This window comes from Zootoca vivipara, chromosome 2, assembly GCF_965207765.1.
Source record: "Zootoca vivipara chromosome 2, rZooViv2.hap1.1, whole genome shotgun sequence".
In the NCBI taxonomy this organism is placed as follows: domain Eukaryota; kingdom Metazoa; phylum Chordata; class Lepidosauria; order Squamata; family Lacertidae; genus Zootoca; species Zootoca vivipara.
This window is the reverse complement of record NC_142584.1, coordinates 53,121,723-53,147,765: the sequence shown is the minus strand read 5'-3', so window position 1 is coordinate 53,147,765 and position 26,043 is coordinate 53,121,723. Positions and strand designations below refer to the sequence as shown.

At 43.3% G+C, this 26,043-nt stretch overlaps 2 protein-coding genes across 5 annotated transcripts in view; one reads left to right on the top strand and one right to left on the bottom strand.

Moving 5' to 3' along the window:
- The window catches only part of RAD50 (RAD50 double strand break repair protein), a 126,772-nt gene that overhangs the window by 34,591 nt on the left and 66,138 nt on the right, over positions 1-26,043 (top strand). The gene's annotated exons all lie outside the window — the stretch shown is intronic.
- Positions 10,863-23,115, bottom strand: IRF1 (interferon regulatory factor 1). Of its 2 annotated transcripts, XM_088661884.1 has the most exons (11): positions 22,959-23,056; positions 18,577-18,658; positions 17,474-17,567; positions 16,658-16,757; positions 15,793-15,969; positions 14,985-15,025; positions 14,333-14,462; positions 13,623-13,742; positions 13,229-13,275; positions 12,190-12,322; positions 10,863-11,865 (listed from the first exon to the last, which is right to left on the bottom strand). In XM_088661884.1, the coding sequence occupies exons 3-11, from the start codon at positions 17,558-17,560 to the stop codon at positions 11,780-11,782; spliced, it is 921 nt and encodes a 306-aa protein (XP_088518010.1). In that variant the 5' UTR covers positions 17,561-17,567; positions 18,577-18,658; positions 22,959-23,056; the 3' UTR covers positions 10,863-11,779. The 2 variants fall into 2 exon arrangements, with proteins under 2 accessions (XP_088518010.1, XP_034961301.1); XM_035105410.3 differs by lacking the exon at positions 18,577-18,658 and having other exon boundaries at positions 22,959-23,115.

Sequence of the window (26,043 nt, the reverse complement as noted above, 5' to 3'; positions counted from 1 at the left end):
TAATCTGAAAGGAATGCAACAAAATTATGGGTCAGAAATACTGGCAGCAAAGTGTCCAAGTTTACTCATAAGTAAAGTACAGTAATAGAACTGTGATCTTTTGACAATCTTAGTTACTGGGACGAAGGAGGGTATATATAAGACTGCAATCAGGAAGAGTAGAAACTATGGATGTTAACAAATCAGGTGCAAGAAATAAAACCCAAGTGAGACCTTCACCCACTATGAGGCTTGGGACCACAATGCACAGAGGACCATATTACTCAATGTGAAATTGCTTGGACCTGAAATGGTCACCAGAGGCTTTCTGCATGTCACCTGAAAGGGAGGTCCAGAGGATGGTGACACAAAAGAACAGGCCTTCTCTGTGGTAGCCCCACATTTGTGGAAGGCTATCCCCAGGGAGGTCTGCCTGGTACCAGCCTTGCCGTCATTTCAGCACCAGTTGAAAATGCTTTTGTTTCCCAATGGGGCACCAATGATGTAATACTATATTATTAAATCTACTTTGGTAATTTTATTATTGTATTTTTATTTGTTTTTAAATCACTTCAGGACTTTTTAGTGGGAAGCAATTTACAAATTGAAATTAAGCTAACCCTGAGCCTAAGCCATAGGCCTAAGCCAGGCATCCCCAAACTTCGGCCCTCCAGATGTTTTGGACTACAATTCCCATCATCCCTGACCACTGGTCCTCTTAGCTAGGGATCATGGGAGTTGTAGGCCAAAACATCTGGAGGGCCGCAGTTTTGGGATGCCTGGCCTAAGCCATAGGCGTATGTACAACAAGAGCCATCCTTGGGAAGGTACTGTTTATCATTCCTAAATGCTTGCCAGCTTGTGGTGTGTGTGGGGGGGTATTTTAACCTCTGGGTCAGTGGACAGAGGCAGTGTTGGTCAGCTATGTGGATACCTGGCAGATGGAGATTACCCAGACTTTTTATTTCTCTCACTTTCTGTGAAAGAAAGGAATGGGAGTTAAGCATCAGTATCACATTTCAGCTGGCTTTGTACTGGCTGTGGCTCTGCTTGCTTTTTTTGTCTCAGGAAATTGTGGTTTCTCAGCAGAGGATGCAAGGGTGTTAATGTCCTACTTTGGTTGAATCTTCAAAAGCAGAGCTGTGCTCAAGAGAATTAAGAGACAAGAGAGCGAACTATATATTCTTCACACCAGCCTTCCCCAATCTGGTGGCCGTCAGGAGTTTTGGAGTGAAAACTCCCATGTTGAGGAAGGCTCTTCTAAACAGAGAACATTTTAAGATTTGAGGATCAATAACATCGTGAAAAGTAAGAGGCATGCGGGCAGCCTAATAGCTGCCTCATGCCCAATTCAGGAATGGTTATGAGGCTCATAATCCTTTATTTGATTAATCATTGATCATAATAAACCAGTGTAATATTACCCTTGGGAGTAGAAACCTTGGCAGGAGCTGCTTGTGATGTGTGAGTCAGCTAGACCACAACAAATTCAATGTGAAACTATTTTGCAAATATAATTTGGTTGCAAGTGTGACTAATATAAAGGGTGGAGCCCAAACAAAGCTCTGAAGATATACAAAACCCAGCTTTCAGAGGTATTTTGTACAATTGTGGGCTCAATTTATAGGAAACAGAGTCATGTCTCAAGGAAATCCCATTGCAGTTGAATTTCTGGATAGTAAAACCTTGTGTCTTTTAGTAGCTTCTACAGTTAAAGGCGGATAAATGACCTACTTTGTATATTTTTAACATACTGTATAAAGAACCTTGCTGATGGCTGAAATGGTTTACAAACTGAATTTGGATAAGCTATTCAGGGTATTCCTTTCCCACCTTAATTTTGATGCTTAGGACATACACAGATTGTTTTAGGTTTCAGATGTATATATTTCAAGAGAGGTATAGTCATGTTGGTTTATTGTAGAGACTTGTGGCACCTTAAAGATTAACTAATGTATTGTGGCATAAGGTTTCATCTGTGTCCACTTCATCAAATACATGAAATGTTATCCTCAGGTGGAGGCCTGTGTGTGTGTGTGTGTGTGTGTGTGTGTGTGCGTGCGCACACACAAACACACGCACACACACACACAACTTGGTGGAAGGGTTGTAAATGTGAGGTTAGAGGGAAATGAATTGCAGAAAGTACAGTGACAGTTGTGTTATCAGCAGTACTTAACAGCTGCCATTGATAAAACAGTTTTGATGGTACAAATATTCAGGCATTCCTAAGACAACTAACACATATAATGTGCTTTTTAAAAAATCCTTTGTCTGGGTTCAGTTCACAACCAATGGCACTGGTACTCTTGATGGATTGTAATTCATGACTCCCTTTAAAGTTCCTTTGCTCCAGGATGCTCACTTCAAGGTCATTGACAGGGTGTCCTGGGAAGTTGAAATGACCCCCTACTTGTGTTTGAATATTGTCATTTCTGATTTATATATGCAATCCTAAAGGGCAGACTATATAGACACACACACACACACACACACACAGCATAAAGGCCAGAAACTCAGTTTATTATGGTAAATCCAAACATCCATTACAATAAAGTCAGAGAAAAATGGATTATATGCTGTTGTTCTGTGTGGGCTGCTGTTGAATTCCTCCCCACTTCCCTCTTTCTAAGGCATCATACATAAAGGTAAAGGTACGCCTGACCGTTAGGTCCAGTCGCAGACGACTCTGGGGTTGCAGCGCTCATCTCGCTCTCTAGGCCGAGGGAGCTGGCGTTTGTCCACAGACAGCTTCCGGGTCATCATACATAGGATTACCAAATTGGTTGATCTATCTATATCTATATCATCTATATCTATATCTATATCTATATCTATCTATCTATCTATCTATCTATCTATCTATCTATCTATCTATCTATCATCTATCATCTAGAGGTGTGTGTGTGTGTGTGTGTGTGTGTGTGTGTGTGTGTGTGTGTGTGTTACAGTTAATCAGAAACATAGGAACATACTGCCTTTACTAATTCAGACCATTGGGGTATCTAGCTCAGTACTGCCCACACTGGCTGGCAGTTGCACTCCAGGATTTCAGACTCAGAGTCCTTCCCAGGCCTTCTTGGAGATGCCAGGGGTTCAACCAGGCAAAGCAGATGCTCCACTACTGCCCTATGACCCCTCCCCAAATCACTTGATAAGGTTTGGGGTTTCTTAAAGTATTATTCTTCATCTTGGTGAAATCTTTAGCAGTGCTGTAAAGGCCAGTTATTATATCACAATAGGGAATGTCTATGGCTGCCAGACATTTTCTATAAAGCTGTGTGTCCTATAATATTAAGTAAAGTCTTAAGCTTTGTTGCTGCTTTCTAAACAAACAAACAAACCTATCTCTGGAGCCTTGTGGTTTATCTTCTCAGATATTGCTATCGGGTGGCGTGAGTTCCTCCCCAGACCTTGGGATCCTTCTGCCTTCAGGGTCTCCTCCTTTCCTCTTTCTCTCAATGAGGTTATCACTTTGCGCCATTCAGAGCTGAGGGAGGAATCCTCACTCACTGAAACATGCCCAGTTGAAATGGAGAAACTTGCCATAAGTCGTCCTCCTCCTGACAGGTCCACTTACTAAGAAGTGGGAATGGGAAGCATCTTAGGGGAAAAATATGCACCCTCCAGAATAAGTAGAGGCAGAACATGCCCCGACCTTGTTCTGAACTATGATTTATTGCAGCATGTGTCAAGTGCTCAGCAGCATTCTGTCGTCTTCTTCTTTTCAATTCTGATGAAATGCTTGGTTAACAGACATAAGCATTTTGGGTCCCATCCAACCAGCACTTTTAAGTCACATTGATTGCAATGGAAGAGTAAACCTGGTCTGTGGGAGAGTATAGGATTGCACTGTTAATCACTCCCACTGAAATCCACGTGCCTTAGAAGGTTTGTTGTTGTTGTTGTTGTTGTACTAAGGATCTGAATTTGCACTGCAGGCCCATCTAGTCTCGTCCCATCCTCACTCCGTGAACATGTAAAATGCCTAAAATGTAAAAAAAGAGGGCTTGGGAAATAAAAAACAGAGCCTTCAGGATAGCATAGTGTTACAAAGGTTACACACACACACACGTCTGCCAAGGTGTCCCGTTGAGAAGCAAGACGTAGTGGCAGAGGCTGTAGTGTCTTTGGGAAATAGTTTAATTACACATATTTGCAGCTGAGTTTAGATGAAGAGAGTGCAGATCTTGTGGCGCTGTCACCTCAAGAGCAGCTTGCTCTTCACAGCAGCCCAGCATTGCAGACAGAGTCATCCTAAGCACCATCCCTTTGCTCCTGCTGAAGGAGTGGAGGCCAGAGGGCTAGCTTGGGACACTGTGAAAGCCAAAGAAATTCCATTTTATATACAGTATCCAGCTTAAAGATTTCTCTTTCTCTGTCTGCAGCAGCAATATTATAGAATAGAGACAGACACAGTATTTTGCAAGCCTAAGCATTTCTAAGAAACTTAGCCCTGTCACTGGTTTGAATTTAGATGCAAGAAGATCGGAAAGCGTGTAAGATATGTAACCCACCACAAAGTGTGAGGTGCAAGACCCATTAGACCGCATGAGCGCATGAGTGAAGGAAATCCATTAACCACATGAATGTATGAGGGAAGCGTCGGGATGCAGGTAATTAGAAGGTCATTTGTCAGTCGATTGTCAGTCAAGTGTCAGGTAATTCTTTACAACTGAACATAAATTAATATGCATTAGAAACAATAGAAGCTTGTTAGTCATAGGCTGAGGGGAGGAACGAGGGGCTGGGCAGGGGTTGAGCTTGGCTGTATGGGAATGTATAATACCCCTCGCACACCATGTGAGGTGTGCATTTTTGCCATTTTCCTAAATGCACCTTGCTTTGTCTGACAAAACAAATAAAAGGTAAAAACTGCTTTTTAAGAACTTTGCTGCTTGACTTTTCATTCTGGTCTGTACTTTGAGAATTCTAAAACCAGTGCTAGTCAGTTTAGATCCGATGGCTGTGGCTGATGGGAGTTGTAGTCCAAAGTGTCTGAAGATCTTTCGTTCTAGTTTTACAACAAAGCTTTACTTAGAGAAAACTTCTTGAAATTAATGGGCCTAACCTAGTCATGCTCGGGACTTTTTTTCACAGGAGCTCAGCTCCAGCACCTCTCACTGCCATTGGTCAGTTTTTCTAGTAAGGCTGTTTCCCATACTATTTGGTACCATTGGTCCATGCTTACTCCTGCCAGGTCTCTCCAGTGTCTGGCTATGATGTTTCTGGCTGCTGAGAGTAGGTGGGTTATGATGCGAGTGGGCATGATTGTATTGGAAGGCAGCTCTCTATTCTGTGCAAACAGCAGCACACTGTCTATATTTTCAAAGTCTCCATTCATCTTGTTTATTAATTAATGAAGTACCTACTAGCAAAATGGCACGGCTTAAACAATGAAAAAACAGAAGCAATGCCCGAGAGATAATTATAGGAAAAAACATTAAACATTTGAACAGAAAGCCTGGCACACTTCTCAAATGAAACCAATGGGTTTGTTTCAGTGCACCAAACTCTGTGCTTGACTGTCATCACATAATTCCATTAATTTTTGCCTTAAGGCATCTCGTAGCAGTGTAAGGAAAATCACCAATCTTCCCTGAATCACTGCCAGTGAGGCAACTCTCTATCTTGGCACCTCTCTTTCAGATGACATCAAAACTCACCAAAATGTCGTGAATTAATCTTGAACCTGATGGCTCCAGCCAGGTTGTGTTTTCTTTCCAGACTGTCAGGGGTCCTATTGAATGTGGTGGGCTGTGTAATAGAGAGCTGCAGGGGAGGAATCCAAAATTGGATAGGGGGACCCTCGAAAAAGAAACAAGTTCTACATTGTCAAAGTGCCATGGACAGATCAGGGATGGGGAACACGTAGCCCCCCCCCCCGATATTCCAACTCCCCTCAACCCCACCCAGTATGGCCATTGAGCAGGGATGATGAGAGCCATAGTCCAGCCACATCTGGAGGACCACAGCTTCCTCACCCCACCCCACCCCGGCACAGATGACATCAGTCAATCAATCAACTTTTAAAAGGGATGATTAATTCTGATTACTCATTATAACATAGTCATTTGATTCATTTAAGTTTGTATTTCTATAGTAATAAAAAATTGATACAAAATAACTGTTGGCCTGTGGATAATGTTTTGGGTTTGTTGTCGTTTAGTCGTGTCCGGCTCTTCGTGACCCCTTGGACCATAGCACACCAGGCACTCCTGTCTTCCACTGCCTCCCGCAGTTTGGTCAAACTCATGTCCGTAGCTTCAAGAACACTGTTTTGGGTTTATTGGCACTTTAAAATTAATTACCACATACTGAAGCAGGGGGAATAACTACCGTACTGTGACACAAACAATAAGGATTACAAAACAGGCTGCCGTTGGCTATTTCTCTACCATCAGTTGCATTTGGTCATTTTAGGAAAACTTCGTGCTGATTGCAAGGCTGGACTTGGTGGTTAAACATTTGACCCACATGCTATTTCATGGGGCTACTGAGAATAAAGAAGAGTGCAACAACCTCAGCAACAGAAAGGGAAAAAATTCCTCTAATAAAAGAGTTATGTAAATACACCTGGAGTTCCCCTACATCATGTTTCATTTACCAAGATCCAGGTGACCTCTACTTATGTCACATATGCCATTAATTGTATGGAGGACCTTATTTATTTGACATGACAGGGGTGGCCTTATATTTTCAAAACAAGGGTTGGCAGGTGTGCAGCATCCCAAACCTGATACTCAAGACTCTAAATCTGAACGCACTGTGCATTTAAAGAATCCCAGGGCTGCCATTTGTTAGGAGTGCTGGGAAATTATAGTTCAGTGAGGAGCAAACTACAGTTCCCAGGAGTGTTGGATGTGCGGGTGCTTTAAATGTATCGTGTACACACAGCCTCTGTGACTTGGTGGTGCCGGAAGCTGAAAGTGTTGATGTCACTCAGCTGTCAACTCTTGAAAGTCAAAAATCCAGTGCATGGGTAAGGCCTTTGAGGGTGGCCCAGTGGTAAAGGGATGGACCTGGAGCTGTGAACATAAAGGAAAACCAGTTGTCCTGGTGGGGAGGAGGGAAGCTAATGAGTAGCACAGTAGTGTTGGTTGGTTGGTTGGTTGGTTCATTCAGCCTTTGTTGACTGAATCAGAGTCTTATCAGAGCTTCTAGGCCTTTAGCCAGTGGCTGACCAAGGTCATTACTGCAGTCAACCAGGTTTGGAGGGCTCCCTGTTCCAGCCTTTTCTCTGGACTTCCACTGCCCTTCTTTCCCCACCTTGAGGGGCATGTTATGGCCTCCCAAGTTTCCCTACCCTTCATTCTGGCTGGGGCCCTGTGGCTGTCCTCCTTCCCTCCCTTCAGGGAGGTGAATGAGGAGGCTCCACCCTGCTCCTTTCAGCAGAAGTGGAGTCTCCAGGCCACATCCAAACATGGTCTCCTCTGGAATGGTCTGGCTGCTGCTTGGTGGTAGGGATGGGGACCTACTGAAAGGGTAAGGTGCCAGCAAAGGAAGGGCAAACACACACAGGGGCATAAGGGTTTGTGCTGAAATCTGGTTTTAACAGGCAATCATAGTGTGAAATAATCTTGGCAAAAGGCGTTTGCACAAAGCAAAAGTGTTTTCACTGATCCTGCTGCGTTAAGGGAAATTGCCCTTCCCTTTGGCAAGATAGTCTCTGAGCCTTTCAACGTCCGGAACTTTCTCCAGATGCAGATTAGTCTGGCATGCAAATCTGAATATTGAAATGGTCCTGACTTGACTGTTGTTGTTGTTAATGTGAGTTAACTGCAGATGGTCCCACATGCCTTGATTAGGCACAATTTAAATAGGAATACTGTGAATCATCATAGCATATACTGTGCCAGTTTGGAGAACCATATCTTGGCTTATGAACAGGCCATCCCCCTTCCTCCACATGAAACCCCTTTGTCCCTTCCTTATTGCAAGCTGCAGTTAAACCAGGAAGCTTTTGGGTAACCCAAGGGCACACTTCCCTTCGCCCCACTGCTTCCCCCCCAATAAAATGGCAGTCAGATTTTCTGTGGATTGCCATTTGTTCTGATTTAGCTCTGAAGAGAGGAGTTTCCTGTGGGAAAGGGGGTAGGGCAAAGGCAAAACCGCTCAGACTCCTTCCTAGAAAACCTACCGGTAGAGACCCACTCAGACTCATTCTTTCTAAGCACGGATAAGCAGAAGCATGGATGAGACCAGTGTCCTCATCTGAACCAGGAAATGATGGTTGCTAGCTTCAGAAGGAGGCAGGGTATTAAAACAAGTTCAATGCTTTAATAGGCTGCCTTGTTATTTTATATTCTTTGCTCTGTGTGTGTGTGTGTTAGGAGTGCCTCCACTCTCATAATATTTGGAAGCACAGAAATGTCAAAAAGCGATAGAAAAGTTTGTCTAAAAGCAAATTCTTATCCTCACGATCTACCCAAGAAGACTTCATAGTGAAATGTGGCTGAAAAAAAGTTAATCACATCAGGGCAATCTGCCTTCTGATGGCAAATCTCTTGTAAAACATGGACGAACATTCAGCCTGGTGCAGCCTTTTTTGCCCGCCAAGTCTAGTAGCTATCCAAATATCATAATCCCTGTGAAGAAATGTCTGTTTGTTACTTTGAGGTCACAAGAATAATCAAAAGTGGGTGGAAAGACAAAGCAGAAAACCACGGTTCCATACTTTTTAAAGAGAGGAAAAACTCCACTCTTGCTAACTCTTCATTTTTCTTAACACTGGTTTTTAAAATTGGACAACTGGACATTCTAAAACAGAAATGACAACTGTAGTTGCCAATACTGTAGTTCACAAAGGAAGCTTGATTCCAATATTAAGAAAAGCAGTTGTAAGCGCTCTGGCTTGCTGCCATCAGTGCAATAGGTCGCAAAACATGTAGATGCTACAGCTGGTTGGAAGAGATAAAGTGATCAGTAGACACTGCATCACATTCAGAAAGAGAGAAATTTATTGGGGAGCCAGATGATCCTATTCTGGGCATACACTCAATCTATGGGGAGAGGAGTGGACATATCCTGCAGATATTCATGCATACAGCCCACATGATCAGGAATGCTCCTCGGGGATATCAGTTAGGTAGGGGGTCTGCTCAGCACAGCTAAGTTGTGCAGTCATACCTCGGTTTAAGTACGCCTTGGTTTGAGTACTTTCCGTTTAATTACTCCGCGGACCCATCTGGAACGGATTAATCCACTTTCCATTACTTTCAATGGGAAAGTTCGCTTCAGTTTAAGTACAGACTTCCGGAACCAATTGTGTACTTAAACCGAGGTACCCCTGTACAGTATGTGAATAGAGTCCCTTTTCAAAAGTCTCACTGACAAATTTGCAAAGGCAAACCTCCTTCTAGCAGCAAGAATAGTCCAAATTTCTCCACCAGCGTGCTTGCCGTATGTGGGAGATTTTCACTTAAATACCCCTTCTGTACTAATTGTTTTTGGCGGTAACTAAATTTTAGGGAACAGTGGGATTCCTCACAAGTTGCACAGGAAATTTACCAGTTTGGAAATTTGTTGAGTCATGGCATATAAAGCCCCCTGAAAAGTAGTAGTTTCTGCATTCACAATCTCCCCCTGCAATGTGGAGCCACAGGAGAATGTGAAGTTGCAGGCACATGAGTAGTTGGCAGGCAATCATACATGCCAAGAGTTCCCTGCATGAAGATATTTCAAAAACCATTGGGTTATATTTCCAAATGAGAGGTAGTGTCATGGACTGGTTGGATGCAGAAGAATGGTGGGGAAGAACCAGCTGGGGAACCCCCAAGGGAAGAAGGCTCAGAGCCCAGGGATTGGTGGTGGGACAATGATGAACAGCCAGAGGGAGAAGACTGGGAAGAGAACATGTTGGAAGCTGAAGAAGTTACAGGGTTTAGTGATCAGGGAGAGTTCATGGCAGAGAGAAGCAAGGGAGGGAGGCCAAGTGGCAGAGATGAGTCCAACTGGTGAAGAAGCCAGGATGTCTCCCCCTCATGTCTCCCAGAACCAGAAGAGGCATGAAGTGGTAAGGTGCAAAGGCTGACACTTAGGCAAAGTCTCAGGCTGCTTGGGGAAAACCTAGGAGGAAGAAACACTGAGAAGGGGGAAAGTGATTATTATAAACAATGACAGGGGTTTGAATAAGCAGGGAGGTAACACTAAGGGGGCAGTGGCAGTTTAAAACAAAATTTGATTACAGCAAGAAGAGATTTTGGAAAGGCTCTGTTAGCTTTTTGCTGTTAAGTGTCTGCATTGTACCCGTCTCTGCTATTTCTCCTGGTTAAAAGTGGCTTGTTAGTTGGGGTTTTTTAAACACTTAATGTCCACCCATTCAAGCTTTACTCGAACCTCTGCTGTTGTTTAAAATGGCCCTTAAAACCACAAGGTGGGGACAGATCTGGGGTAGGGGGTGGAGAATTAAGCTGGATCCTAAACCTGTTCAGTTCAGCCATGTACTTTGGCAATCTGGCATGAATTAAGCTGGCAAAAAGGGTGGTGTAACTCAAACGCTATTTTAAAGGCTTGTTTTCCTTCTGCCAGGCTTACTTGAGCATGTTTAATTGAAAGGAAGTCACAGCGAGATAAAGGAAGCTTACTTTCTTGCAAGACTGCATGCCTCCCTCTCCTCCCTTGCACCCTGACCACCCTGTATTTTAGATAGCCTTGGGTCATTTTTGGGTGGTCCAACCCGACCCAGAACTGTCTCAGCCCATGCAAATTTACCCAATTTAGTTTCACATTCAGTTGAATCTGGTGTACAGCCCTAATCAAGGCAAACCAGAAAATATGTTTGTCTGTGTTGTAATATGTTGTAAGAATTCAATAAAAATAATAAATATATTTTAAAATGTTCCTTATTTGGGCACCTCCAACATGAAATAAAACAAGAAACAAAATATACATTTTTTTAATTAAAATAATTGTAAACCTTTTATATACAAAAACTATGTACAGGGACAAAACTGCTAAGGCTGCAGCTTAGTGATTTGATGATTTGTGGAGACCAACACTTTATCTTGTAGCTCAATAAGTATACACTTTACTAAAACTTCTATTGACTCTCAACAATACCCATTCAGAGGATTCTTGATAATGGCACCATATAAATAAACAGAACATTAGAATTGGAAAAAGAGTGAAACATAGTGCCCATCTGAAAAAACTGATGACAATAAACTGAAATATGTTGTCAGGAAAGCACTAAAATGTCCTATGAGTAAAATTCAGAAATGCCTAGTAAACAGAACTACATGTGTATCTGATTTTCACATATTACTGAGTGAAACGTATTTACAAAACTGCGGTCCAGATCTGAGACTTCAGATCACAAAAAAAGGACATCCCTGTGGAAATGTTTGGTTGAATGCAAAAGCACAAACTTGTACTAAATGTCTTCGGTCGGTAATTGCCTCGCCAGTCTTCCAGATGTATGCACTGGTGACAAGTATAAGCTATGGATGTGATTAAAATATCTGCCATTTTGTTAAAGGTGCAAAGCACCTTTTCATGTATATTGCATGTTTAAATAGTTTGAGCCCTGATCATGTTAAATGCAGGAACAAATTAAGATGGGAAAGCAGCAATAATGACTTAATTGGCTCATGATACAGTCAAGCAACTGAGTGGGACGCAGTTCTACCACAAAGATATCTTTGCTCATCTGCAGATGCTGTAATCTTGAATTTGACTTTTGGGTCTAAACATTGAGAAGAGCATCAGCAATGCTCCCCGTTAGGTTCAGTTTCACATATGACAAAAGAAATAAAACAGCGCAGCCTTGACGGTTAAAAAACAAAAACAAAAAACAGCTTTACATGCTACAAGGTATGGTGGGCAAACTTGGTCTTAGTGACTCCAGTGTGAAATCCAAGTTGGCTTTCATGTCCAATGTAATTTCTGCAGAAACAAGGAAAAAATGTACACAGTTTAATTGGTGATAGGGTGAGTGTAAAGCATTATTATTATTATTATTATTATTATTATTATTATTATTTTATTATATTAATTTTATTCCAATAGCTATAATCTCCCCCACCCCACCCTCACAAACCAAACATAGGTCTATAATTAATCACTGCTCACTAATAAGTGCTCTTTGGATCTAGCATCCTCACTGTTGAGGCATAAGGGCATTCACTGGGTGCACACTTGGTGAGTTGAGCTGTTAATCCTAGTTAGTATTTGGCTGTATTCTGAATGTAAAATGGAAGGCATTTATACCTGCATTTGTTGTATCAATGGCAGCATCTTGGTCCTGGAAGTAGTCAATGAAGAAATTTTGCATGCCCGTCTCATTGATCAGGAAGCCTTTCCCACCAACACTGGTTGGCTGCCAACTGGATGATAGTAGCTCCTAGGAGACAAATGGGGGAAATACTTTAAATCATCTGTCCATATCGGTATTCGGTTAAGTTCAACAGCCACTGTCGTCCGTTTCTCAAATCTTCTAAGTTATACAGTAATAACTAGTAGTTCAGCAAATTTACGTTGGCTTGAACATTTGTGACCTCCATTTGCTCAGGCCAAATGGAAAAGGGCAATGGAAGCAAACACATTTCTTATTCTGCATCTCTAATTCAGTGAACGAAATGATGCACTGACTGCTTGTGCCAAGTTCAAACACATAACATTACAGGGGGGGGGGACACCACCAGGTAGCGGGCTCTCTTTTTACTCATCTGTAATGCCAGCTCATTCCCCGTAACAGAGAAGCAGCTGCAGAGCCTCTCTCGGGATATGGGAGTGTCTCTGCTCATGCAGCCTCTCTCTCATCCCACGAAGGACCTTCAGCTCCCTGGCCTGCAGGAGCAGCACTGGAATGTAGCTGAACTCCCCACAAGCGTGCTTGACTCAGGGCTCACAGAGTAGGTCCAAGCTCAGATTTCTGTGGTCACAGCTTTGTGATGGTTTAGCCCAATCAAGAGTAAAGGCCTTAGCAGCATAGGAAGCTGCCTTATCACACCATTGATCCATCTAGTTCCATATTGTTTGCCCTGACTGACAGCAGCTCTCTGGGATTTCAAGCAGGCCTCTCTTCCAGCCTTACCTGGAGATGCTAGGGATTAAGCCTGAGACCTTCTGCATGCAAAGCTATGTCTTTTCACCTCAGGGCCTTCATATGACCCTCTGAAGGTGCCTTATGTCAACTCAGCTACTCTAACAAGCAGCACCACCTCTGGGGGCTTCAGTAGGAAGGGTTACTGACTGCAAAACACCTTACTCCAGTGTGCACCTTTCAGAAAAGGAAAGATCGCCTTACCTGATACAAGTTACCCGATGCAAATTTATCTTCATCCTCATCGGTTCCTGCATTGTGAAGTCATCGTAGGAAGAAAAGGGAGGGGGGAAAGGCACTCGATGAAACTCAGTAGTTTTTGCAGACTAATTTTTTAATACAAGTGTTTTCCTATCTTCTACTGCCAACCATAACAGTTATAACTTCTAGCCACATGACCAAAACAATATAAAACTGACCATTTATTTACACAAGCAACTTTACTGGCTTCTGCAGGATTTACACTATTGTAGCTAGCACAAGAATCATTCCCTTTCCAGGTTACATAAATCCTGCCATCCTATTATTTTGGGCTCGTTCTCTTAGCACAGTTCTGATCTATCAGCTGCCCAGCAGTTATGAACAATGAAACACCAACCATCAGAGGAGGATGCAATGGGCGACACTTGAAATGTATACAAGTCGTTTGTGCTGTCAGGCAACTGATGCTCCAGTGGGCACCCCCAGTCAGGAGGGTTTAAGTTACACGAGGAGAGATCTGAAAAATAATAATAATAAATATGTCAGAATCGTTATGAAGGAGGTTCTTTCCTAAGATTGCTCCAAATAGTTGAAAACAGTTTCATTCCAAGCAAACGGGGGGGGGGGAGAGAGATGGGATATAAATAAATAATCCTGCTTTATCCATGTATATTCAGAGGGTGGGGGGGAATATACATAAGGGTCTGGTGGATTCTGTTTCAGTGTATCTGACGAAGTGTGCATGCACACGAAAGCTCATACCAAAATAAAAACTTAGTTGGTCTTTAAGGTGCTACTGAAGGAATTTTTTTATTTTGTTTCGACTCAGACCAACACGGCTACCTACTTTTCTTTTGAGACTCTTTGGTAAGTCACAATGAGAACCTCTCTTGGGGATATTAAAGTAGGATATAGGCACTCTAAATAAATAAATAAATAAATAAATAAATAGCAGGCAACTTGACCACCCATCACCCATTTCCCCTGGCAAATAGCAACCATTTGGGAGTATGGGGTGTGTGTTTTAAGGCTTCATCTTGTTTCATTTGGGGTAATAGGAACACCATGTGCAAACCACAGAAACAGATGACTCAAGTTGTAGCTCACCTCCTAATGTGCTCCCCACTTCCATTTTCTCTGGTTGGTAGCTGGGAAGCACATAGCTACTGTGGTCGTCCGGCAGCTGAATGCTGTTTGTTGCACTGACTGTCTCTTCTGTCTTGATATCATCCAGTGACTGCAGAAAACAAAGACCTCTTTTATCAAGATGTATGTATACCTATGATATATATATATATATGGGCTGAAAGCATCACTTAAACCAATCTGAGGTATCCATATCTCAAGTACATATCCATATCTCAAGACCCATGAATCTTTAAAAATCTAATTTTAGCCATAACCACCCCTTTAAAATGGGTCTTCCATGCAGAAGACTTTGGCACAAGCAACCTGCCAGTGCTTCGCTTCTGGGACTGGTTTTGGCTGGTTTCATGGAATTATCCATCTCATTTTGTGGAAGCTTCTAGGTTTTGGTTCGTGGAATTATCTGTTTTATTTTGTGGAAGCTCCTAGGTTGCAATCCTAGATAGCCAAAGCTTGAGTGATGGCAGAAGGAAGGTGTGAGCTCTGTCAGAGGTATTTTGGAAGTTCCCTGAATATGAACTCTGTCCCATTCTAGGTTAGGATCAAGCTATCCCCAGGGCTTGAGTTCCATGTGAATGTTTCACTTGCTTGACGATAAAGGGTAAATACATACCTTTCTTGCACTCTTGATTTTCAGGGACTTTGATTTCTTCTCTGCCAACGAAACATAGAAACAGAAATAGAAATACTTTATTGTCACTGTACCACTTGTTTACAGTGAGATTAAACGAAAAACAAAAGTGTACAAATTTAATACAATGGAATGCATTTATGAGAAAGAAAGAGAAGCTGCAGAGAAAAATGGACAGTACCAACAAATTGAAGTGTCACCAATTTTATGGTACAAAGTAACTTAAAATACTTGCATGATTTATGGTATTCTCATATACTGTATGCTTTATAGGCTCTATCCCGATTCCAGGCATCCCCAGACTGCGGCCCTCCAGATGTTTTGGCCTACAACTCCCATGATCCCTAGCTAACAGGACCAGTGGTCAGGGATGATGGGAACTGTAGTCCAAAACATCTGGAGGGCTGAAGTTTGGGGGTGCCTGCTCTATCCCTACTTTGAAAGATACCCCACTAATTTTTGTAGAAATTGATAGACCATAATAGCAAACATGTGATGACCTTGTCATGGAGGCCACAAGACTTTGCCTGGTAAACACCTTCTGTACGGAGTTCGCATCTTTTGCCAAGAGTGAGTTTTTATGGCATTCAGAAAGCCAACTTTAAGAACATGAGTGCCTTGCTAGATCAGATCAAATTATCTTTTGTCTACAGTGGTCAATCAGCTACCTATTCCCATGGTGGGTATTCAGAGCCAAGCAGTCTGTGATCCTAAAGGCAAGACATAGCCTTATTTTCAGTGAATATGTATTCCGTTTTGGAAATGGTCCCTCAGTGACTTGCAGACATACCTTTCTTTGGTGACTTTGCCGAGGGTTCCAACATCCTGTAGACCCGGACAGCACTGGAACCTTTGCTGATGCTTTTGTCCTTCACCTCTTCAATATCAGGCAATGAATTCATGGCGCAACGGAAATTTGCCTTCCAGGTTTTAGGGTCAGGTTCTTTATCACCTGGTTTGTACCTCCCTATATAATGACAACATAAATCTGCATTGAGCAACAAGTAACCTAATCCAGATATAGCCACTAAGGCCCAAATCCAGGCACTCGCAGCCTAAAAACTGAACCATCATATGCAGTTGCTCAATACTGACCCCTCTAAAAAATAAGTAAATACTGGTACATTTCAGCCTGTGTGACTCAAAGTAACTCAAGCACAAGCAAAGGTTATTGTACATACTTCTTTTTGTTTGTGGGTAGCTGGAGAGTCTGCCCATACCTTTACAACTGTGATTTTTTACTTTGTCCTTTGCCCAAAGAGCTCTTGTTTAATAATAAACAATAATAATATTGTTTGCCGCTTTCTAGCAAAAAAAGCCTCAAGGCCTTTTGCAACTGCGAAATCTACATGAGTGCAGTTGGTAACGATAATCATAACTGCATCCTAAAAAGAAACAAACAAAACAACAATGTCTGCCACACTTGGCTAATGAGTCTGGAGCTTGTGCCTATTTTAGGAGGCTTGTCTAGCCTACCCAGGGGCTGCAAGCATTCATGTGACCTGGGGGGGAAGAGGCAGGGCTTAAAGTACCGTAGTTACCCCTTTTGCCAATGTAAATACACTCTCCCCAGAAATGTAATGGTACTGGAGTCCTCGCTTGTGCCTACGCGAAGGACACTGTAGAAAACAAATTGCCCTGACAATGGCCCATACCAGTGTGAATGGCCCAGTTTCTGAAAAGGCAGGCGTCCTTTTCCAGCTCCCAGCCATGCTTGGCCGCGTGTTTCCATGGGATCTGGAACAACTTTTCTTCCTACGATTCAACAGTACAGATCTTAGTGGGAGTCCTTGAATTACATATGGAAAACAGCATCAAGAACAACCCAAGAAGTCAAAGGAACTGAAAGTATTGCAATTTGCTTGGTATTTCTATGTCTGCCTGTGCAGTTTCTCTACAATACAACATAATAGCAACATGTACAACAGACATATGATTTTGTTCCATTCAGTATTCTGGGGATGCTGACCACAGAGAACCCTATTGGCTTGGTGATCTTACACAGAGGGTTTAGCATTTATTTTCTTTTATTAATGAGTATGAAAGTAAGAATCGGCATTAAATCTCAGCTACAGCAACTCGGTCACTCAGGTGAGGTTTATACAGTATCACTTTTAATCAGGTTTGCATGCCAATTTCCTCCCAACTTTTTAGCCTTGATACCATTACATTGTTAGGGTTGTATCCGACTTAGACTCACTAGAGGTCTGTGGACTTACATTAGCTTTGGGTCTACTCTAAGTATGACTTAGTGGGGTAGAACTCTTAGGATGAAAACTTGTGTCACTTGAGCATTGGATAATTTCATTTTCCTAGATATGGAATCCTCAGCAACATTTGCCTACAGTCAAAGACAAACAGCTGCTGAGATCTCTTTATTTTTCTGAAATTTGCTTCTGGACTTAAAAGTAAAAGAATACAGAAGGCAAATATTTTTCAAGTCAGAGGGAAAATGAAAAAGAAACACGTACCTTATTGATCCATTGGAGTCCAGGAATTTTATTGGAATTAATCTGCAATTCCATCCAAGGCCTCATGCGCATTCTTGTTTGTGGCATATTGGATCTGAAGGAAAAATAATTTGGCTAAGAAGAAGAAGAAGAAGAAGAAGAAGAAGAAGAAGAAGAAGAGGAGGAGGAGGAGGAGGAAGAAGACTCCTCAAAATTCTGAAGGGTCAAATGCCTGCTATTCATAGAATTTTACTAGAATGGATATGTTTTCACAGAATTCAAAACAAACTTATGATCCACCAGTATTTATCCCCATTTTTTCTCTCCTAAGAGATCTGTGTTTTATACAGATCATCATCGGTCTTTTATAGAATGCAAGAAGACATGATATAGACCCCTGCCCCTGGGAACCTCTAAAGAGTTACTTAAGAAATAAGTGTTGCAATCTGAATTCGGTAGCAGCTTTTGAATAAGCTCTGCAAATAAAGATTAAATGGGTTAAATAGATATATACACATAGATGCATATTAATATTTCATCATGATTTTGCTGATAAGTTTAGGTAATAGGTTTATTTGAGTGAAAAGATGTTGAGAAGGATGGGAAGTTAAATTTATGAAGATATATACTTCTTTGTTGGAATTTTTATTTTGATGAGTTTGATCTACAGACAATAAAATGCCTTTTATGTATGGATGTAACTACATTAATAAAGAAGAAGAAGAAGAAGAAGAAGAAGAAGAAGAAGAAGAAGAAGAAGAAGAAGAAGAAGAAGAAGAAGAAGAAGATAGACCCCCCCCCAGCCCCTAGGAATTTACAATTTAAAACACAGGGCTAACAACAGAGGGACAGCAAAGTGGAATCAGGAATAATAATGCTTTAAATGTATTCTTATTTATAGCATAGGAACTAGGAGTTGTATTATTTTATTCCCCTTAATGAATAGGTTCAGTGACTGGTTAAAGGCAACCCAGACATCTTCATGGTTGAGAGTAGGAATTTCAACCTGAATTTTCTCTTTCTAAACCCAACACCCCTGTCATTAAAACCACATGGGCTTTCAGTTCCCCATTGTTCCAGAATCATTCCTCCAACCCCCAACCCCAATCTTGTAAGACACTTACTAAAATGCTCATCTTGACTTTGCAAGCTGAACCCTTGCAGAATGCATGTGGGCACCAGTTGCATGTTGACCGAAGGTGGTATCTAAGGACATACCAGAGTAATTTAGAAATAGGTAGAGAGGCTGCCTTCAGGTAGTGTTGCCATCTCAGGGGCAGTAAAGCTTTCACTTCAGGGTTGGATTTGTCCAAAATGCTGTTGGTAAATGCTTGGAAACTGCTGGAATTAATGGAGCTCTCTTGTTATCTGCAATGGCTCCACTCTGAGCAAAACCCTTGTTGAATACCACCCACTTTGCTGCCTGTGTCGAATTAAGTGAAGGTCATAACGTGCTGCATATTATCTGCTGGCGTCTGGCGACTCTGAAGGAATGGTTTTCAAACTTCTCTCCTATCAACCTCTCTGCTATGGAATTCCCAAGCCGCTGTCTGCAGCATATCCCCAATGCACTGCCAAGGATGTTAGGACATGTCTAGGCTGCACACTTTGTTCACAGAAGGCACCAGTGAGGCCTGTTGTCGGGGTTAGCATTTCTCAGCTAGAACTGAAAGGGTGGGCTCCGTCTCCGTAAGGAAGATCAAAAGCAGTGGACAATCTGCTATCACTGCTCTTCTCACTGTGGGACCCTGGATAAGACCCAGGTTCCTTGGAACCACGGCCCTAATAAATTAGGTATGCTTTTATTCAACACAACTTCTTAAAATCATAAGGGTGTTCTATCCTGTGGTCACAACCACCTCAAATATTCATTCCGGAACTGTAGCCACTATAGCCTTCTAAGAATTGTTTCCCTGTTCAATTGGGCAGGCCATGCTTCAGACAAATTAGCAAGAAATTATTATTTTTCTGCAGTTAAAACTGAATAATGCTGGCAGCTAATGTGTAATGTGACTTAAGATGACCATATTGCTTGCTGTTTCTTGGTCCTTTCAAACTAAGTAATCATTGCATACTCAAGGAATCATTACTCTTATCTGAGCAAACATTTGTTACTGTAAGAAAATCCTTTTGTGCTCTGAAGGACGGAAAAATTATCCACGGCACTGTTAACTGAAAGGACTGGATATGCTCATTAGCACATCTGATCAATAGATTCTACATACATTGGGCAAAGAAGAAAATTTTAAGAACCTGAAGCCTTTTAGTACAGAAAAAGCTGGCTAAGGAAGGTGGAGTACATGTAGAAGACTAACCCGTTCCATGTACAGAAAGAAATTTCCCACTCATTCTTTCCCTGCCTCTCAAAACGCTGGAACCATTGAAACATGTACTTCTTCACTATCTACACAACCAACTTTCACATGTCACCGCCATTGCCGCAGATGGCTTTGTGTGTGTGGTGTGTGTGTAAAAACTAAACAAATTGTGAAGGTTGGCTCTCTTGATATTAATAAGCTACAAAAGCTAGGAATGCAACCTTTGTAGTCACAGGCAACATGCCTCCGATTCCTAGATGCTGTGGACAAACAGCCGAAAACGGCTTTAACCACCATACCCTTCCAACAGTTTTCAAGCTTTCTAACTTCAGAGAATGCTTTTCCACATCACGTTTCCGCCACAAGACTCCTATGCGCAGCAGAGAATTGTTTTTCTTATACATACACATGCACAGTTCAGTCATGAAATACACGGATCGGGCCTCTTGGGCCTCATCGCTGCTCTGCGTAAATACAGCCGTGGCGACACAAGAACCTTACAAAGAGCAGAGGAAGACTAGTAGTTGTGGGTAAACTGAATCACATGATGGCTTCTCCGCCATTATTGGTCTTTTCTTTGAAGAATCCCATGGTAGGTTTCCTAGGAGGATCCTAGTATCCCTTGCAATACAATTTAAAAACACAGTCCTCTGTTCATCGCCACTGGTACACGCTGTACACTCTCTAGTTTGTGAACTGCCCTGTCTATTCCAGTTATAAAAATTGTCAGTGTGGGTTACTTTAACCAAACTGCGTCTATATTGTGTAGACTGCGTGATTGTATGAGTCAGTGTTGTCTTCTAGTTAAAGACCGTTTAGGAAGCGCAGCAGAAACCACCTCCAGAGGCGACAGCCGCCAGTTACCTCAACATAATCCTGACACAGTAGTATTAGAAAGGGCAAGACATATTTGGGAACAACCGAAGGCTAAGGCACTGCACATAATGCGCATCCCACCATAATAAAGTAAAATAAGCTGCAGCAACCTTCCCCGTAGACTTACTGTGGGAAATGGATAAAGAACTGTAAAGCATTTTGCACACAAACAGACTTGGAAGCTAATCCCATTCAATTCAATGGAGCTTACGTTCAAATTAAAGATTCAGGAAAAGGGGATGAGCACAATTAACTGCTTCAGTTCCATTAATGGGACTTAACCACACTTGAATTTATTGGATGGCAGCTATTAAGGAGAAGGAAAGGCTGTTTCACATATTATAAACTCTGGGGAATGTTTATAAGGCAGCAGGGGATACATTGGGGAGAGTTGCCACTTGGCACCAGTCAACACAAGCCTTGCCAATTTCCTACATGTACTCCTCTGGATTGGGGCCAGAGGGACCAACAGACCTTGCAACAATGCAGAGTTTCTAAGGAAGTTCCAGATTTCACTGTTTCTGTCCTTCATCGGAAAGGTCTATAAAGGAAGAGTCCCAGAATGTCTCCTGCTCCCTAGAGATGGCCTGCTGCCCCAATAGCTAGTTTAATTAAGAGGAACCAGCTTCTGCATTCAACATAGCGATTTCAGCCCTTCAGAATTAAGACAAACGGCCAAACAAAGAAGATCTGCCCTGTGCTCCACAAAGCTAAGTGCCAATGCCACATATCCTACAAGCGGATATCTTGCTCTTATCCAGAGGAATTTTGTTCTGGCTGCCTTCCTGATTGCTCGCTGCCAAGAATAATGCATGTGTTACACTAACCTCCATTGCTCCTGTATTCCACCAAGTGAAGTAAGGACACTCATATATATTATATGATGAAGGAAGCAGCAAAAAATGTATCCTCACTGCATTGGGTTCATTTTGCCATTCATTTGTTGTTCTTTTAGATTTACAGGAACACATTTGGGCTGTTAATCTTACATAAGCTTTCTTGTACTGTATACGGAACTCCCCTGAGTTTACCAGCAAACATGCCTAGGAGTGAGCAGTGTGTTTCTTCTTTTAAAGTTTGGGATATGATGTTGCCCTTCCTTTGCTCCAAACCCGATAAATAATTAATATTTAGAGGAGAATATCAAACCTTTTTTAAAAAAAAAATCAGAAAAATTAAGTTCCACTTCCTTCAGCAGATTTTCTTCAGAGACAAGAGAACATTTTATGTACCTGTTGCTTCCTAGTCCTGAAGACCTACAGCCAGTCCCAAAATTCCTTCTAAGGCTCCGGTTATCTTTTCTGCAGATCCCTCTTCACATTGAGGGTGTCCTAGCAGCTAAATACTATTTTGTTCTCTCCCCTCCTTTTTCTCTCTCTTTTTACAAACTTTACTTCCTGGTATAACAACTATAACAACAAAATAACTAACACGCCACCCAGTACTATCCTTCATGTTGCTAGCAAATTTCCCTTTGGAAACACTACATTTTAAAAAGCGGGCCCATTAACTTTTTGCACGCTAGCTAAAGAAACGATTATTGATGCAATTAAAAACAACTTTTCACTACAGCAAGAAGAATCATCCTAGTCAGAAAGGAGCCACGCCCACGTGGCCTGGATCTTGCGGGCACTGGACTAGATTCCGTGCGCGCTCTGCATCCGGATTTTATCTCCTGCCTTCCGTTGGTTGCCTTGTTTTACCATGAGATCTAGCTGACCTCAAGGCGCCTCCAGATGAGTTGGCTGGTTTTGCAGGTAGAAGCCTAGCAGGCGCCCCGCTGTTACCCCACACCCCGCGTTTCTCCCATCAGCCTGCAAAGGCAGCTAAACTACTGGCTCTGAATGAAAGAAGCGACACTTGACTTTTGCAGGATCATTCACAGGATGGTGTTAAAAAAAAAAGTTACTCATTAAACTCCCTGCTTGCACTGCTAAACCTAGCCCGGCTGCAGCCTGCCGCCTTTCGCCTTTGATCTCCAGGAAACTGAGGACACGCTTGTCTGTGAATGTGGCTTGCAGCGATCTCAGCGGTACTAGAGGCGCCCCAACCGCCCGCTTCCTCGATCCCCACGCGGCACGCCCGCTCCCCGATAGAAGACGAGAAAGTTTTTCCCGTGCAGCCGACCGATCTCGTGCGGAGAAGCACGGTCGGTGCATAAGTCCTGCCTCTGGGCTTCCCAAGCTAGTGTGCAGCCGTAGGACTGCAGCCTGGAGCGGCGGTCCTGGGCACCCTTAAGTAAGCGAGCCAGTCCCCTGAGGACTCTCTGATAGGAGCGAGGCGCCGCGCGGGGCAGCTGAGCTGCAACCCACCTTCCTGCTCTTGTCCTGGGAGGATCTGGCGAGCGCTCCTCTGCTGCACGAACGAGCTCCTTCCTTAGCGAGAGAAACGCGGCTTCTGCAGCCGCTGGACCAGGAGCGCCTGTATGTATCCGTCCGGCCCTCGGGAATCCCCGGGCAAGGGACAGGAGCGCGGCGCGCCCAATCAGCGGCGGGGAGCCCTCGCCGCGCCCAATCAGAGCGCGGAAGGGAGTTAGCTGCCGGCGGAGCATCATTTCGGGGAAATCAGCCTCTTGTAGTGCTAGAGCGAGGGGAAGTCCTGCTTCCCTCCCTCCCCCCCACGCCCCGTTCCCAGGCCGGCAGCCGCCTGCTGTTTTGCTCCTTAGCAGGGAGGGACACGCGCACACATCACACACACACACACGCTGCATAAGAATCCTTTGACCACTTTTGGGACTCTGGAAAAGCCCTGCCAGCCCCAAACCCCAGCCTGACACATTGCCCAACAGGTGACAACGGAAGGAACAGGACTCTTACGGATTACATACCGGTATTATATTATTTACAGGTAGGTAGCCGTGTTGGTCTGACGTAGTCGAAACAAAAAGTTACAATTTTTTTTAAAAAAATCCTTCCAGTAGCACCTTAGAGACCAACTAAGTTTGTCATAGGTATGAGCTTTCGTGTGCATGCACACTTCTTCAGATACACTTCTTTTTGTATCTGAAGAAGTGTGCTTGCACATGAAAGCTCATACCTATGACAAAGTTGGTCTCTAAGGTGCTACTGGAAAGAATTTTTAAAAAAATATTATATTATATTATATTAATAATTTTGGAGTCTAATAGCCCACCTAGTCCAGCATCCTGTTCTCACGGTGGCAGAGGACTCAACCTGAATAAAATATTGGGGAGGCATCGGGTAAGCCCTGCCCAGCATAATCAATCACAGTACACAGCACACAGACACCCTTTGAATGGCAATGCCTATCAACTTTGTGGGGACTTGAGCCAGCTTAGCCCAGCAGTTCCATTGACCAATGCATTGCTTGGATCCCTCAATCGCCTCCAGCGGTTTCAGGCCCGCGGGCGCTGCCTCACTTAATAAATAAATAAAATCGTGGGGAACTGACCCCAAAGGGAGTTGGGTCCTATGCATGGGGGCCAAACAGATGCCCATGGAAAACCCACAAGCAGGACCCGAGCACAAGAGCACTCTCCCCCTCCTGGGGTCTCAAGCAACTCGTACTTTAGAAGTGCCACTGGCCTCCAGCTATGGAGATAGCCAGCATGTCTAGTAGCCACTGAAAGCCTTATGGTCGATGGTCGGTGGCTGGCACTGCCTCCTGTGGGAGCGACAAGAACCCTCTTCAGGCATTTTGAGTGGGAGTTAGCTCATGACTACGCTTGAACCCAAAATCCAGAGGTGGTTTTAGGGTGCTGCAACCGGTGTGGTTGCACTGGGTGCTGCAGTACAAGAGCCCCCCAAACAGTGCTGTAGAACGGAGCGAGAGAGGTGGGGGGGACGGACAGAATTTTAGTATTGCACAGGGCGCTGCTGAAATTTGAAAGCCCCAAGTCCACCACTGCTAAAATGCACAAGGCCTCTCCATGAGTGCAAGCGGCTCCCTGCTTCACAAGTTTGGTCTCTCAGCTCCCAGTCCTGTGAGAAAGGTAAAAGGAACTGGGCACATTAGACTAGAGAAGAGAAGAGACAACAAAGATGTGATGTATAGCCATGTTCATGTGTGAAGGTCTGTCACATATGGAAGAATTCAGTGTTGTGCCAAGGTGACTGTGCAAGCATTTTGCCCTGCCAGATGAAATAATCTCTCTTGTTCCCCTGTGCACTGTTCCAAGGGCTCTCCCAACTCCCCCCAGCCAGAACCAAATGGGGAGGGCATGGTGGGGGGAAATTGGGGAAAACCCCATTGCACAAAGGAAAGTGCTGGGCTTCTACTAACACGGCCCAACATTTCTATTATTCTACTTCTGAAAAAACGTGGGGACGTAGCTCAGATATTTATTTCCGAGCCAACCTGAATTCACCTCCCCGTTTGTGTCCCCAAATTACCCCCCTCCAACATTTTCTGGATTTCTCCACTCCTCTTACCCTCCCAAATGTCTAAGTGCAAAATATGGGGGGTAGAGGATAATAGAAGAATTTGGGTTTCACAATAAGTTAATCCATAGTTATAGGAAGCATTACAAGCCATCAGAAACTTGACCCTGAAGTATGAATCTATTGACATAACCAGCCTCTGCATGGGGAGGGACTCCCTGGATCAGAGGATGGTTCACAATGCACAGGTGGCTCAGTGTCGAGTTGCCCAACCCCAGCAGAGGCTGATGGCAAGGATGCAAGGCCAGAGTATGAATCATGCAGAAGAACAGAGCGTACACTTGGGGCTGTTAGGAGCCTTTTGGTATTTGATTTATTAATTTTAATAAATCAAATAGCTGTTCTGCAGTGGCACACATTTTATGATTTGCAGCCATACAAGTGGATATCTTACACTGAATAATCATTTTTGAAGTGTGCTAGCCTGCTAAAAACACTTAGTAGCCATGTTTGTCAGGTCCATGAGATGATCTGAACAGCAGGGAGTGACTAACAGAATGATCTGTGAGATAGGAAATATCATCTCTGTTGTTGTTGTTGTTGTTGTTGTTGTTGTTGTTGTTGCTGCTGCTGCTGCTGCTGCTGCTGCTGCTGCTATTGTTAAATTTATATACTCCTTAAAGCAAAATCAGGATTCGAAACAAAGGTTTGCAAAGTTGCCTCAACTTCAGCCCCATTCCATATGCATCATAAGTAGAGCATTTGTGTTGCACTCAAGAGAGCCAGTGTGGTGTAGTGGTTAAGAGCGGTAGACTCGTAATCTGGGGAACTGGGTTCGCGTCTCCGCTCCTCCACATGCAGCTGCTGGGTGACCTTGGGCTAGTCACACTTCTCTGAAATGTCTCAGCCCCACCCACTTCACAGTGTGTCTGTTGTGGGGGGAGGAAGGGAAAGGAGAATGTTAGCCGCTTTGAGACTCCTTTGGGTAGTGATAAAGCGGGATATCAAATCCAAACTCTTCTTCTTCTTCTTCTTCTTCTTCTTCTTCTTCTTCTTC

Excerpts from the sequence above, each read along its gene's own strand:
- IRF1 (XM_035105410.3), bottom strand. The coding sequence starts at position 17,560 with ATGCCACAAACAAGAATGCGCATGAGGCCTTGGATGGAATTGCAGATT. Across the intron at positions 15,970-16,657 it reads AAACTGGGCCATTCACACTG|GGAGGTACAAACCAGGTGAT; the intron begins GTATGGGCCATT and ends GTCATTATATAG. Across the intron at positions 13,743-14,332 it reads AGTGGGGAGCACATTAGGAG|ATCTCTCCTCGTGTAACTTA; the intron begins GTGAGCTACAAC and ends ATTATTTTTCAG.